Here is a 13,256-nt window from a genome sequence, read left to right as displayed (position 1 = left end):
TGCCTACTTAAAAGATGTACTATGATAAAACTTTTTAAAGTTCTAGAATAGTAAACTACATTCACATTGTCAAACTGAGGTCCTTTTATGAATTGTGATGGTTAATGTCATGTGACCACTTACTGGGCCATGGGGTGCCCAGATACTTGGCTAACCTTTATTCTGGGTGTGTCTATGAAGGTGTTTCTGGATGACATTAGCATTTGCATCAATACACTAAGTAATGAAGATTGTTCTCATTAGTTAGTGACCTCATCCAATCTACCAAAGACCTGAGAAGAACAAAAATGACTAAGTAAGAAGGAACTCTTCCTGCATGATTGCTTGACCTGTGATGTTGGTCTTTTCTGGCCTTCAGACTTGAACCCAAACATTGGCTCTTCTTGGATGCCAAGCCTGTTGGTTTTCAGACCAGAACTATACCACTGGGTCTTCTGGTGTATCATCTCACCTCACCTCATCTCACCTCTCTCTCTTTCTCTCGCCCTTTCTCTCACACACACATACACCATTATATCTCACTTCTCTAGAGAACTCAAATATACTGATTCAAAGCATCAGCAGGGAATGAGCTGAGCTGAACCATCAAGTGGATTATCCAGATAATTAAAATCAGTCCCAGTAGAAGTCAGTGTTTTAGAAACTTGCCCGGCAACAGTGTAGATGATCAGGCAATGTAGTAACACTTTTGTAATGTAAATAATGAGCCAATTTTCCAATGCTTTAAAAAATTAGTCCTAAAGCAATTCCTCACTTTCAAACTCAAAATTCTATGACTGGGGATAAAAATATATGTTTATAAAAAAAAAAAAAAAGATTCAGAAGAAAAAAAAAAATTCTATGACTCTATGTTATAACACAAGTTTAGGTAGCCTTTCTCAAAATCAATTTCAAAAAGTCTGAAAAAATGCTTATTTCTCAAGGGAATTATGAAATGATCCAAGTATCTAAGAACCCATCTCATTTTCTTATAGTCATTTTGTTTTCAAGACCTACATACTCACCACCTTCATGTGTTGATTACTGTTATCATCATTAATCAGCACATGGCATATCTACTTATTTTCCATGATTATCTCCAGGCTCCGGAGATACTTAAGTTCTACTTCTACCACACAGATGAAGTTTCCAAAGCATCTGTCCTTATGCACCAGAAGATAACCTTTGATTCTGCCAAATTCCTGGCATTACCTTCATGGAATTTTGACATTGTCACTCACCTGCCCAGAAGCAGAAATTCGCCTGCTAGACCCAGGCGCCTCATGGCCATCAGCAGACCTCTCACCGTCATGCCTTCACAGAAGCAGGCCACCACCCGGGCCTTGGGCAAGTGACTCCTGAGCTTCTTCAGCAGTTTATCAAAGCTCTGTTCCCCTGCATTGCTATAGATTTTGTAAGAGTGAGCGATGCAAATTCCTTCCTTGGCTGACATATCTTTGAAAGCTTCCATCCCACTCTCTCCATAGTTGCCTGTGTGAAAACAGATAAGCAGAGAAGTAGTGAGATGGCAGTTCTGGGTACAATGGGACCAATTAAGAATGCAGAAGCACTGGAAGCATGAAGGTCACTTGGTAGTATTGAACTTGGAGCTGGAAGATCTGAATGAATTTTTGCTCTTTCGTTGACTTGTTCATTTAGGCAATTTACAATGAAACTACATTACACATATATGTCTTGAACTGCAAATTCTGTTTTTAAGGAGAGAAAGACAAAATAGTATAAAAAGGAGAAGAAATTCAGCTTCCCTTCTGACTTAAAAAACTCATACTCTAGTATGAGATGATGGAAGACATTCATCTGCTATATTTTCATTCTATCTTCCTTTCCTTCGCTCATCTTATCCCACCAGTTCAGATCCCTGTATTTAAAGACACAATATATACACTTAATATGGTATAGATGCCATTGTACAAATAAAACATGTGTTATATTATGCATTATATGTATTATACTATTATGCATATTTTATTCTATTAGTAATCATAAGAATTTGCGGCTTTATCCCAACTGAAAATTCCATATCCTTGCTTGAGATTCAAGTTTTGTCACAGGTAAATGCATAAGCTTCAAATGAAACATTTGAAGTTTCACTTTGTACAATCATAGGGAAGTTAGTGATTTGGGAGAGTAATTCCAAAGTTTTCTACAAACCTGGGGAGCCTAAGGACTGATGGTGGTCCTTTAAATTAATGAGAAGTTGTGATCAATACTGATAATCAACTTGTATGCCAGGAAGTGTATCAAAACCTTTACAGATGTGATCTTATTTAACTCTCACAAGAATATACTGAGGTATGCATTATAAATTCCATTTTGCAGATAAGAAAACAGATGAAGCAGTTGGGTTTACACCTGCCCAAAGTTACATACTCAGAGGTGGAATTCTATACTACATTCTCAGTTCTGAGAATGCAGATTCTGATTCTGCTTCCTCCACTTGTCCATGGCTGACTTTTGGAAGACTCAAAAGTTCAATTATATCTACATTTCTTTTTCCTATTTAAAGGTCATGATACTTTCATTTTAGATATTTTCAGAGCCTCTTAAGGCTCTATAAATCATACCAGACTCATTTTCTGAGTTTCCAAAAGATTAGGTGGGTAGGGGGGAATGATTTAAAGAATACAGGAGCAGAGTAGAGAGCCCAGATATGGACCCTCAAATCTATGGTCAATTAATATTTGACAAAACAGGAAAAAATATACAGTGGAAAAAAATCAGTCTCTTCAATAAATGGTGCTGGGAAAACTGGACAGCTATATGTAGAAGAATGAAACTCGACCATTCTCTTACACCGTACACAGAGATAAACTCAAAATGGATAAAAGACCTCAACGTGAGATAGGAATCCATCAGACTCCTAGAGGAGAACATAGGCAGTAATCTGTTCGATATCAGCCACAGCAACTTCTTTCAAGATATGTCTCCAAAGGCAAAGGAAACAAAAACAAAAATAAACTTTTGGGACTTCATCAAAATCAAAACCTTCTGCACAGCAAAGGAAACAGTCAAAAAAACAAAGAGGCAACCCACAGAATGGGAGAAGATATTTGCAAATGACAGTACAGACAAAAGGTTGATATCCAGGATCTATAATGAACTCCTCAAACTCAACACACACGAAACAGGCAAACATATCAAAAAATGGGCAGAAGATATGAACAGACATTTCTCCAATGAAGACATAAAAAGGGCTATCAGACACATGAAAAAATGTTCATCATCACTAGCCCTCAGGGAGATTCAAATTAAAACCACATTGAGATATCACCTTACACCAGTTAGAATGGCCAAAATTAGCAAGACAGGAAACAATATGTGTTGGAGAGGATTTGGAGAAAGGGGAACCCTCTTACACTGTTGGTGGGAATGCAAATTGGTGCAGCCTCTTGGGAGAACAATGTGGAGATTCCTCAAGAAATTAAAAATAGAACTTCCCTATGACCCTGCAATTGCACTTCTGGGTATTTACCCCAAAGATACAGATGTTGTGAAAAGAAGGGCCATCTGTACCCCAATGATTATAGCAGCAATGGCCACGGTCGCCAAACTATGGAAAGAACAAAGATGCCCTTCAACGGACGAATGGATAAGGAAGATGTGGTCCATATACACTATGGAGTATTACGCCTCCATCAGAATGGACGAATACCCAACTTTTGTAGCAACATGGGTAGGACTGGAAGAGATTATGCTGAGCGAAATAAGTCAAGCAGAGAGAGTCAATTATCATATGGTTTCACTTAGTTGTGGAGCATAACAAATATCATGGAGGACAAGGGGTGTTAGGAGAAGGAAGTTGGGGTAAATTGGAAGGGGAGATGAATCATGAGAGACCATGGACTCTGAAAAACAATCTGAGGGGTTTGAAGTGGCAGGGGGGTAGGAGGTTGGGGTACTAGGTGGTGGGTATTATAGAGGGCACGGATTGCATGGAGCACTGGGTGTGGTGAAAAAATAATGAATACTGTTTTTCTGAAAATAAATAAATCAATTTAATAAAAATAATAATAATAATAAAAAAGAATATAGGAGCCTATTACAAGACAAGCATGCTATGGAGCATCTAAGGAAGACTGAGGAATGGGAATTTCATCAGGAAGACATCTTCAATGAATAAGGATGTAAGAGGCATTTGGTTGCATCAGTTTCAATATATGACTCTAATAGAGGTCATTTATAAATCAGTATACCTGTATAACATTTTGATTTTTGAAGTCATTTCATATAGATTAGCTCATGCTCCTTACACCAACTCTATGATAGAGGGGGTATTATCTTCCAAGCATAACTGATAAAACTGAAGTTCCCATTTAGCAAGTAGGTGGCCAAGTCTTGGTTTGAACATATAATGTCTCACTCCCGACCCTGTGTATGTTCCACCTAGAGCAGGTAATGAGATCCTCTTGTTGGAAATGAGATCCTTGGACTTTGAGCATGGGTTTTTATGTGGTTTTATCTTCTTGAACAAACTGTAAAGTGCAAAGCAGAACAGGATGGCTTAAGTTCTAGCCAAAAAACCTGATGGGCCAGCTGCCTCTTTCTTTTTTTTTTTTTTTTCTTGGAGAAAAATCCAGAAATAAAATAACAAGAATCCTCTATGATGATGGAAAATGGGCAATGTAGTTATTTTGCAATTAACAAAGTTTAAAGGACCCCCTCTGAAAAACATACCCAGGGGCCTAAATTACTAGTTTTATACTAATCTGAGTAATGTATTATTTTCTGTTTTATTTTTAGCCAACTCTATTTTCCAACTGACTGTCTTGCACTTAATGCTTTCATTAGTACTGGGGTGTTTGAATAAATAATTTGAAATTAGGTACATAGTGATTGTGATGGCAATGATAAAAATTCTCAATTTATTTGCAGATAAATAAGAAAAAAAAAAACAACTGAGGAATTCATAATCTTTAGCTCCTCTCCCAACAACTTTAACATTATTTTTGTTTAAGCAGTAAGTTATACAGAAGCAGCTTGTAATAGAGAGAGAATCTTGTTATTAGAGTGATCTGAGTTCTAGTTCTGCTTGGATAGTCTCTCTAAATCTAGCTTTTTCACCTGAAAATCTGCTTAATATATGAGTATTTTGTATATTATATAATGTTAAGTATTATATCTAGTTTAAATTATAATAAATGTTTATGATTATTATAATATATATTAATATGTTCTATAATTAATTATATATACTATTATGTAATAGTATATATAACATTTATGAATACTATATATAGTTATAATAGCTACTCTAAAATAATATATATGTTAAATATATAAAATATTTGATAGGTAGCCTGAACCCAATTAATTGTACCTATTGGCACTAAATGTTCTAGATACAGTGAAACTGCTCTCTCCTGAAGCATGTAAGACAAATAATGGAGCAAAAGGCATTAATACTGAACACTGGATTGAAAAATAAACTTAAACTAGTTGGGGAAATATTATTTTCTTATAACAAAGCCTAAGCCATACACTTTAAATTTAAAAGAGGGAACAGTTTTAATATATGTGCAATGTAAAAATTCTGCAGAATAATTTTGATTTAATAAAAGTCATGATAGGATGAGAATTAAAAATGGGAGCATGTATTCTAATAAAACTAGGAAGCCTAAATTCAGTGTTGAGATCTTTCAGTAGTTGATATAAAGACTGGAATTACACATTTAAAAATAAAGAATAAACTACTGAAAGTTCATTAGTTTCTCATAGGAAATGAAATAGATTTCAAGCAATGTATAAGATGAGAAAAAGCTGAGGAAACAAAGATTAATTTTTCCAACAGGGAAACAAAAATGATAAAGGAAGGTACAGTGTAAAATATGATACTAGCCTGTGGCTTCATTTTAACCAACTGGTAAAAGCAGGAAGGAATCCATCAGACACTCTTTTCTAAATAGCAGAGGGCTAGTGATTCGGAATTGTGGGGAAAAATGTAATCAAGGCTTTACTGCAACAATGCAAATGCCATTTCCTTTTTTTCAGCTTTATGAATCCACATAGGGACAAAGCAAAAAACTCATTATGCAATAGAAATAAATCTTAACAACCTTTACAAAAAAATGAAAGGAAAAGATGATAAGTTGAGAGAGAGAAGCTGGGAGAGCTGAGGTGTTAAAATCCTTCATGTACAATTTGGAAGTCAAGATACATAGAAAACAAAAGATGAATTATTTGAATCTAAAAATGTAAGAGACTAATCTAAAATAGGATTATATTTAAGGGATGATACATAAATTAAGAGATGCTTATTTTCCATAAATTAAAAAGTAGGCATTAAAAAAAAAGCATATTGAAATAAGCCAATCAGAGAAAGAAAATTATCATTTGATCTCTCTGATATGAGGAATTTCAGAGGCATTGTTGGGGGTTGTGGGAGGTACAGAGGGAAAAAAAATAGACAAGATGGGATTGGGAGGGAGACAAACTATAAAATACTTTTAATCTCACAAAACTAACTGAGGTTGCTGGGGAGTGGGGGTAGGAGGGTTAGGATGGCTGCATTATGGACATTAGGGAGGGTATGTGTTATGGTGAGTACTGTGAAATGTGTAAGGCTGATGATTCACAGACATGTAACTCTGGAGTAAATAATACATTATATGTTAATAAAAAAAAATTGGTGAGGGAGGAACAAGATGGCAGAGGAGCAGGAGACCTAAATCATCAAGTCCCAGGAGTTCAGCTAGATAGTTATTAGACCATTCTGAACAGCTACCAACTCAACAGGAGAGAGAAGAGAAGAAGAGAAGCAATTCAAGGAACAGAAAATCGACCACTTTCCAGAAGGTAGGACGTGTGGAGAAGTGAATCTCAGGCAACATTTGGGAAGATAGACCATGGGGGGAGGGGCCAGATCCCATCAAGTGAAAGAGCAGTGGAGCACAAAATTGGAACTTTTAGAAGTCTGCTCCACTTGAGGCACATTGCTCCAGAGGTTAAGTGGGGGTGAAGCACTCCCGGGGACAGTGTAGTTTCAGGACCCATGGGGTCACAGAAAGGCCAGGGGTGTCTGAGTGTGGCAGAGCTGCCAGGTATTGGAGTAGGGAAGCTGAATATAGAGAATACAGAGATGGAGCTGAGGAGTGAGCTCTCAGCTCTGGGTTACCTTGTACTGTGTTCAAAGGCACAGCTGGGCCACTGCTCTTGGAGTGCAGATCCAGAGAGAAACCTTCCTTCCTCCTTTGGGAGGAGCAGCACAGGAGTTTGCAGCAGGAATCTGCTGGGTTTGGAGACTCTAAATGGGACTATGCACCAGAGATAGAAATGCTCAGTCACAGGCTGGGTGAGCACAGAATGTGGCCGGAGACCAGGGAGATGGGAGGGATTGACTGCTTTTCTGTAAGGGTGCATTGAGAAATGGGGTCCTGAGCTCTCGGCTCTTGTTGAGTTGGAGATTGGGAGGCTGCCATGTTCATTCCTGTCCTCCAGAGCTGTATGGAAAGTAGTCAGGGAACAAAAGCTAAGCGAACCTGAGCAGATTGCTTAGCCTGGCACCTAGCAAGTGTGGTGTAATTCAGCAAGAACATCCAGCCAAGACCAACTTCAATAATCAATGAGAAGTGTGAAACTCCAGAGCTAGGGGAATGCAACACATAAAATTCATAGCTTTATTTCCATGATTCTTAAGTCATTCAAAGTTAATTTTTTTAATTTTATTTTTTTCTTACTCTATTTTTTGAAAATTTTCCTCTTTCCTATTTTAACATTTTAACATATTTTATCTTGCCAATAACTTTTTAAAAATCTTTTTAAAATTTTCATTGTTATATTCATATTTTGTCCCCTCACTGTGTTTAACCTTATTTTTTGTATACAGATAGGTTTTTCTTCTTTAAAATTTTGGGATACAATTTCTTCTAATAGCTTAAAAGATACCCTAAACTTAGCACATGGCTTTGTTCTAGTCTCCAGCCTGATCACATTCTTTCCTCTTTTTTTTTCTTTTTTCAGCCAACTTCTTATTAATTCCTTTTTAGAATCTTTTAAAATTTTTAACTTTACATTCATATTCTACATCTTCATTGTGTTTACCCTTATTTTTTGTATATAGATGTTTTTCTTTCTTTAAAATTTTGGGAGGTAGTTTCTTCTAAAAGACCAAGGTACACCCAAAATCAAGTGTGTGGCTCTCTTCTATTACCAGTCATATATATATATATATATATATATATATATATATATATATTTATTTATTCTCCTACCCTTTTTCTTCCCTGGTTTTGGGTCTGTTCTGATTTGTTTAGTGTATATTTTTCTGGAGTCATTGCTACCTTTTTGGTATTTTGTTCTCTCATTCATCTATTCTTATCTGGATAAAATGACAAGGCAGAAAAACTCACCACACACACACACACACACAAAGGAGCAAGAGGCTGTACCAATGGCTATGGACTTAATCAACATGGACATTAGTAATACATCAGAACTAGAGTTCAGAATGATGATTATCAAGGTGCTAGCTGGCCTTGAAAAAAGCATGGAAAATTTCATAAAATCCCTCTCTGGAGAAATAAAATTCCTTTCTGGAGAGATAAAAGAGCTAAAACTAACCAAGTTGAAATTTTAAAAAAGTTATTACTGAGGTGCAATAAAAAATGCTAGGCTAGGATAAATGACAAAAGAAGAGAAAATTAGTGACATAGAAGCAAAATGATGGAGAATAAAGAAACTGAGTAAAAGAGACAAACAACTACTGGAAAATGAGGGGAGAATTCGAGAGATAATTGATATCATAAGACAGAATTATATTAGAATAATTGGGATCCCAGAAGATGAAGAAAGAGAAAGAGGCAGAAGGTATTTTGGAGCAAATTAAAGAAGAGAATTTCTCTAATTTGGCTAAGGGAACAGGCATCAAAATCCAGGAGGCACAGAAAACCCCACTCAAAATCAATAAAGAATAGGACCACACCTTGTCATCTAATAGTAAAACTTACAGGTCTCAGTGACCTAGATTTTCAAGAGAAAATCCTGAAAGCAGTTTGGGACAAAAGGTCTGTAACATGCAATGGTAGAAATATTAGATTGGCAGCAGACCCATCCACAGAGATCTGTTAGGCCAGAAAGGACTGACATGATATATTCAGAGCACTAAATTGGAAAAATATTCAGCCAAGAATATTATATCTAGCTAGCCTGCCAATTAAAATAGAAGGAGAGATAAAAAGCTTCCAGGACAAACAAAAACTAAAAGAATTTGCAAACATCAAACCAGCCCTACAGGAAATATCGAAAGGGTCCTCTAATCAAAGAGAGAGCTTAAAAGTAACAGACCAGAATGGAACAGAGACAATATACAGCAACCGTCACCTTACAGGTAATACAATGGCACTAAATGCATAACTTTCAATAGTTACCCTGAATATAAATGGGCTAAATGCCTCAATCAAAAACACAGGGTATCAGAATGGATAAAAAAACAAGACCATTGATTTACTGCCTCCAAGAAGCTCTTTTTAGACTCAAAGACACCTCCAGATCTAAATTGAGGGGATAGAAAACAATTTACCATGCTAATGGACATCAAAAGAAAGTTGGGGTAGCAATCCTTATATCAGATATATTCAATTTTAAGTCAAAGACCATAATAAGTGATGAGGAAGGACACTATATCACACTTAAAGAGTCTGCCCAACAAGATCTAACAATTTTAAATATCTATGCCCCTAACATGGGAGCAGCCAATTATATAAAGGAATTAATAACAAAATCAAATGAACACATCAACAATAATACAATAATAGTAGGGGACACCCCCCTCACTGAAATGGACAGATCATCTAAGCAAAAGATCCATAAGGAAATAAAGGCTTTAAATGACACACTGGACCAGATGGGCATCACAGATATATTTAGAACATTCCATCCAAAACAACAGAACACACACTCTTCTCTAGTGCACATAGAACTTTCTCCAGAATAGATCACATCCTTGGTCACTGTTGGGAACTGTTTGTGTTGTTATGGCTCTGGAAGCCTGGATAAGAAGTGAACTTGGACACACTTGGGGACATCCTTGTGTGCCAAGGGAACTTGGAGCAAGTCCAGCGGGGACGCTCACGTGGCTTGACTCTGAAAGGCTATTCAGGGTGAAAATAACATCTGCGTAGTTTTATGTGATTCACTTGTGACTTATCTTGAGAAAAAACACATTCTTGAAACCTTAAGATTATTACAAAAGTCTGGAGGTTAATAGCCTGTTAACATCCTGCCTGACTCATTTTTCACTGATGTATATGATTGAGTATTGATACCAGCATTGTGCTGAAGCTGTATAAAAGTGGTTACATGAAGAAATAAAGTTGCTACTCGCCTGAGATGGAGTAGTCCTCCTGAGCCCGCTATGTCTCTCTCTCTTTTCCTTAAATCTCCCAGCCCTACTTTCAGGTGTTGTTCTCTGGCTGGACCGGCAGGTCACAAATTGGGTCTCAACCAGTACCAAAAGATTGGGATCATTCCTTGCATATTTTCAAACCATTGTGTGTTGAAACTAGCACTCAACAATAAGAGGAAAGTTGGAAAGAACTCAAACACATGAAGGCTAAAGAGCATCCTACTAAAGAATGAATGGGTCAACCAGGAAATTAAAGATAGATTAAAAAGAATTCTTCGAATGAAAGGAAAATGAAAACACAACAGTTCAAAATCTTTTGGATACAACAAATGCAGTCTTGAGAGGAAAGTATACAAGACTTTCTCAAGAAACAAGAAAGGTCTCAAATACACAACCTAACCCTACACCTAAAGGAGCTGGAGAAAGAACAGCAAAGAAAGCCTAAACACAACAGAAGAGAAATAATGAAGATCAGAGCAGAAATCAATGAAATAGAAACCAAAAGAACGGTAGAGCAAACCAAGGCAACTAGGTGCTGGTTCTTCAAAAGAATTAATAAGATTGATAACCCCTTGGCAAGACTTACCAAGAAGAAAAGAGAAAGGACCCAAATTAATAAAATCATAAATGAAAGAGGAGAAATCACAACCAACACCAAAGAAATACAATTATACGAACATATTACAAGCAACTACATGCCAGCAAATTTGACAATCTGGAAGAAATGGATTCATTCCTAGAGACATATAGACTACAAAAACTGAACCAGGAAGAAATAGAAAACCTGAACAGACCCGTAATTAGTAAGGAGATTGAAACAGTCATCAAAAATCTCCCAACAAACAAGAGCCCAGGGCCAGAGAGCTCCCCAGGGGAATTCTACCAAACATTTAAAGAAGAATTAATACCTATTCTCCTGAAACTGTACCAAAAAATAGAAATGAAAGGAAAACTTCCAAATTCATTTTATGAGGCCGGCATTACCTTGATCCCAAAACCAAAGACCCCATCACAAAGGAGAATTACAACCAATATCCTTGATGAACACAGATGTGAAAATTCTCACCAAAATACTAGCCAATAGGATCCAACAATACATTAAAAGGATTATTCACCATGACCAAGTGAGATTTTGGCTGCAAGGTTGGTTCAACATCCACAAATCAATCAATGTGATACAATACATGAATAAAAGAAAGAACAAGAACCATAGGATACTCTCAATAGATACTAAAAAAAAAAAAAAAAAAAGCATTTGACAAAGTAAAGCATCTTTTCTTTATCAAAACTCTTCAGAGTATAGGGATAGAGGGCACACACCTCAATATCATAAAAGCCATCTACAAAAAACCCACAGTGAATATTATTTTCAATGGGGAAAAACTGAGAGCTTTTTCCCTAAGGTCAGGAACATGGCAGGGCTGTCCACTAACACCACTGCTATACAGCATAGTACTAGAAGTCCTAGCCTCAGCAATCAGACAACAAAAAGAGATAAAAGGCATCTGAATCAGCAAAGAAGTCATCAAACTGTCACTCCTTGTGGATGATATGATACTTTATGTGGAAAACCCAAAAGACTCCACTCTAAAACTGTTGGAATTCATATAGGAATTCAGTGAAGTGTCAGGATATAAAATCAGTGCACAGAAATCAGTTGCATTTCTATATACCAGGAGGAAGATAGAAGAAAGAAATTAAGGAGTTGATCCCATTTACAATTATTACTGTGGCTTAAACATACTTTCAGATAACGATAATTAAGTATAGGAACATATGTAAGATATATATATATATCTAGTAAATGAGAGATTTTTCTAGTAAAATGTACACTCAGAATATGGTTCATATTTAGAAATTTTGTCTGTATTAGGGAAGTGATCATAAGAATAAAAATTAAATTAATAGAATTATACTAAAAATACTAAAATACTTTTCTTTGATATTTATTTCTTTTTCTCCATCAGACCATCTTTTTTTTTTCCACTGAAGTTTATGTGGTCATGTACAATCTCTTACCATTTCCTATCTTTCTTCAAAACTTTACCAAATATTATATTTGGGGGTCTTATTTCTTACTAAGCTCTTCCATATGTCCTTTGGATGTCCCCACTCATTCCCAGTTATTTACTTTTTTTCATGTTGCTCTTTCCACCCTGAATACCCTTTCCCCCTGTCTCCATGTTGAAATCTTACCCATTCTTCCTGGTCCAATTCAAATGACCAGACTGTAAACTTATTTAGGAAATAGACCACATTCTCCATGGCACCACCCAGCAAATGTTTGTGGAACTAAACTGATCTACTCCACCATGGTTTTCAAAAATTTCCCTACAAGGAACAGGGTGGCCTATTCATTTAATAGACATTAATGAAATAATGAAATACAGGTTTGACAGTAGCAGATGGTAGACTCTCGATATTTACCTATTTCAGTTATTGATCTAATTTTATAATATGAAGAGATAAGTTTTGTTACTTGTGATTGTTAGAGAAATTTCTAATTACGGTTCCTTCATTGTTATGACAAGGCTGATCACACTAATGATTTTTTTTTATATTGAGAATTTTGTTAAAATCCAATCCAAGATATTAAAATTTTTTCCTTAAGAAAATACAACCCACTTCATATATGTGTTTTATCATGAGATTTCCAAGGAGAGTTCCTCGAGTCAGATAATGAGTTGTGGTGTTATTTGGGTATTACATTGTATTCGGCTCAATTATAATACATATTCTGTATTCTATGTTATATATGTTTATGTATGTATATAAAGTATATATATGCTGTACATACTTACTTATATTTTGGATATATATATCCTACTTTCAAATACCACAAGCCCCTTGAAGTTAGTAAATCCATTTAAACGTATCACCACACAATAGAAACTCAGGTTCTTGAACAGAAAAGGTG

The 13,256-nt window shown here is 36.0% G+C and overlaps 1 protein-coding gene across 3 annotated transcripts in view; it reads right to left on the bottom strand.

The window, feature by feature from the left end:
- Positions 1 to 13,256, bottom strand: part of GRM5 (glutamate metabotropic receptor 5) — a 536,398-nt gene that overhangs the window by 323,309 nt on the left and 199,833 nt on the right. For all 3 annotated transcript variants that reach the window (XM_059186935.1, XM_059186956.1, XM_059186945.1), the window contains exon 3: positions 1,221 to 1,470. In XM_059186935.1, the coding sequence (XP_059042918.1) occupies positions 1,221 to 1,470 (250 nt within the window). The remainder of the gene's footprint in view (positions 1 to 1,220; positions 1,471 to 13,256) is intronic.

Source organism: Mustela lutreola, chromosome 1 (assembly GCF_030435805.1).
Source record: "Mustela lutreola isolate mMusLut2 chromosome 1, mMusLut2.pri, whole genome shotgun sequence".
In the NCBI taxonomy this organism is placed as follows: domain Eukaryota; kingdom Metazoa; phylum Chordata; class Mammalia; order Carnivora; family Mustelidae; genus Mustela; species Mustela lutreola.
The sequence above is the reverse complement of the archived record's forward strand: the minus strand, read 5'-3'. Positions and strand labels throughout refer to the sequence as shown.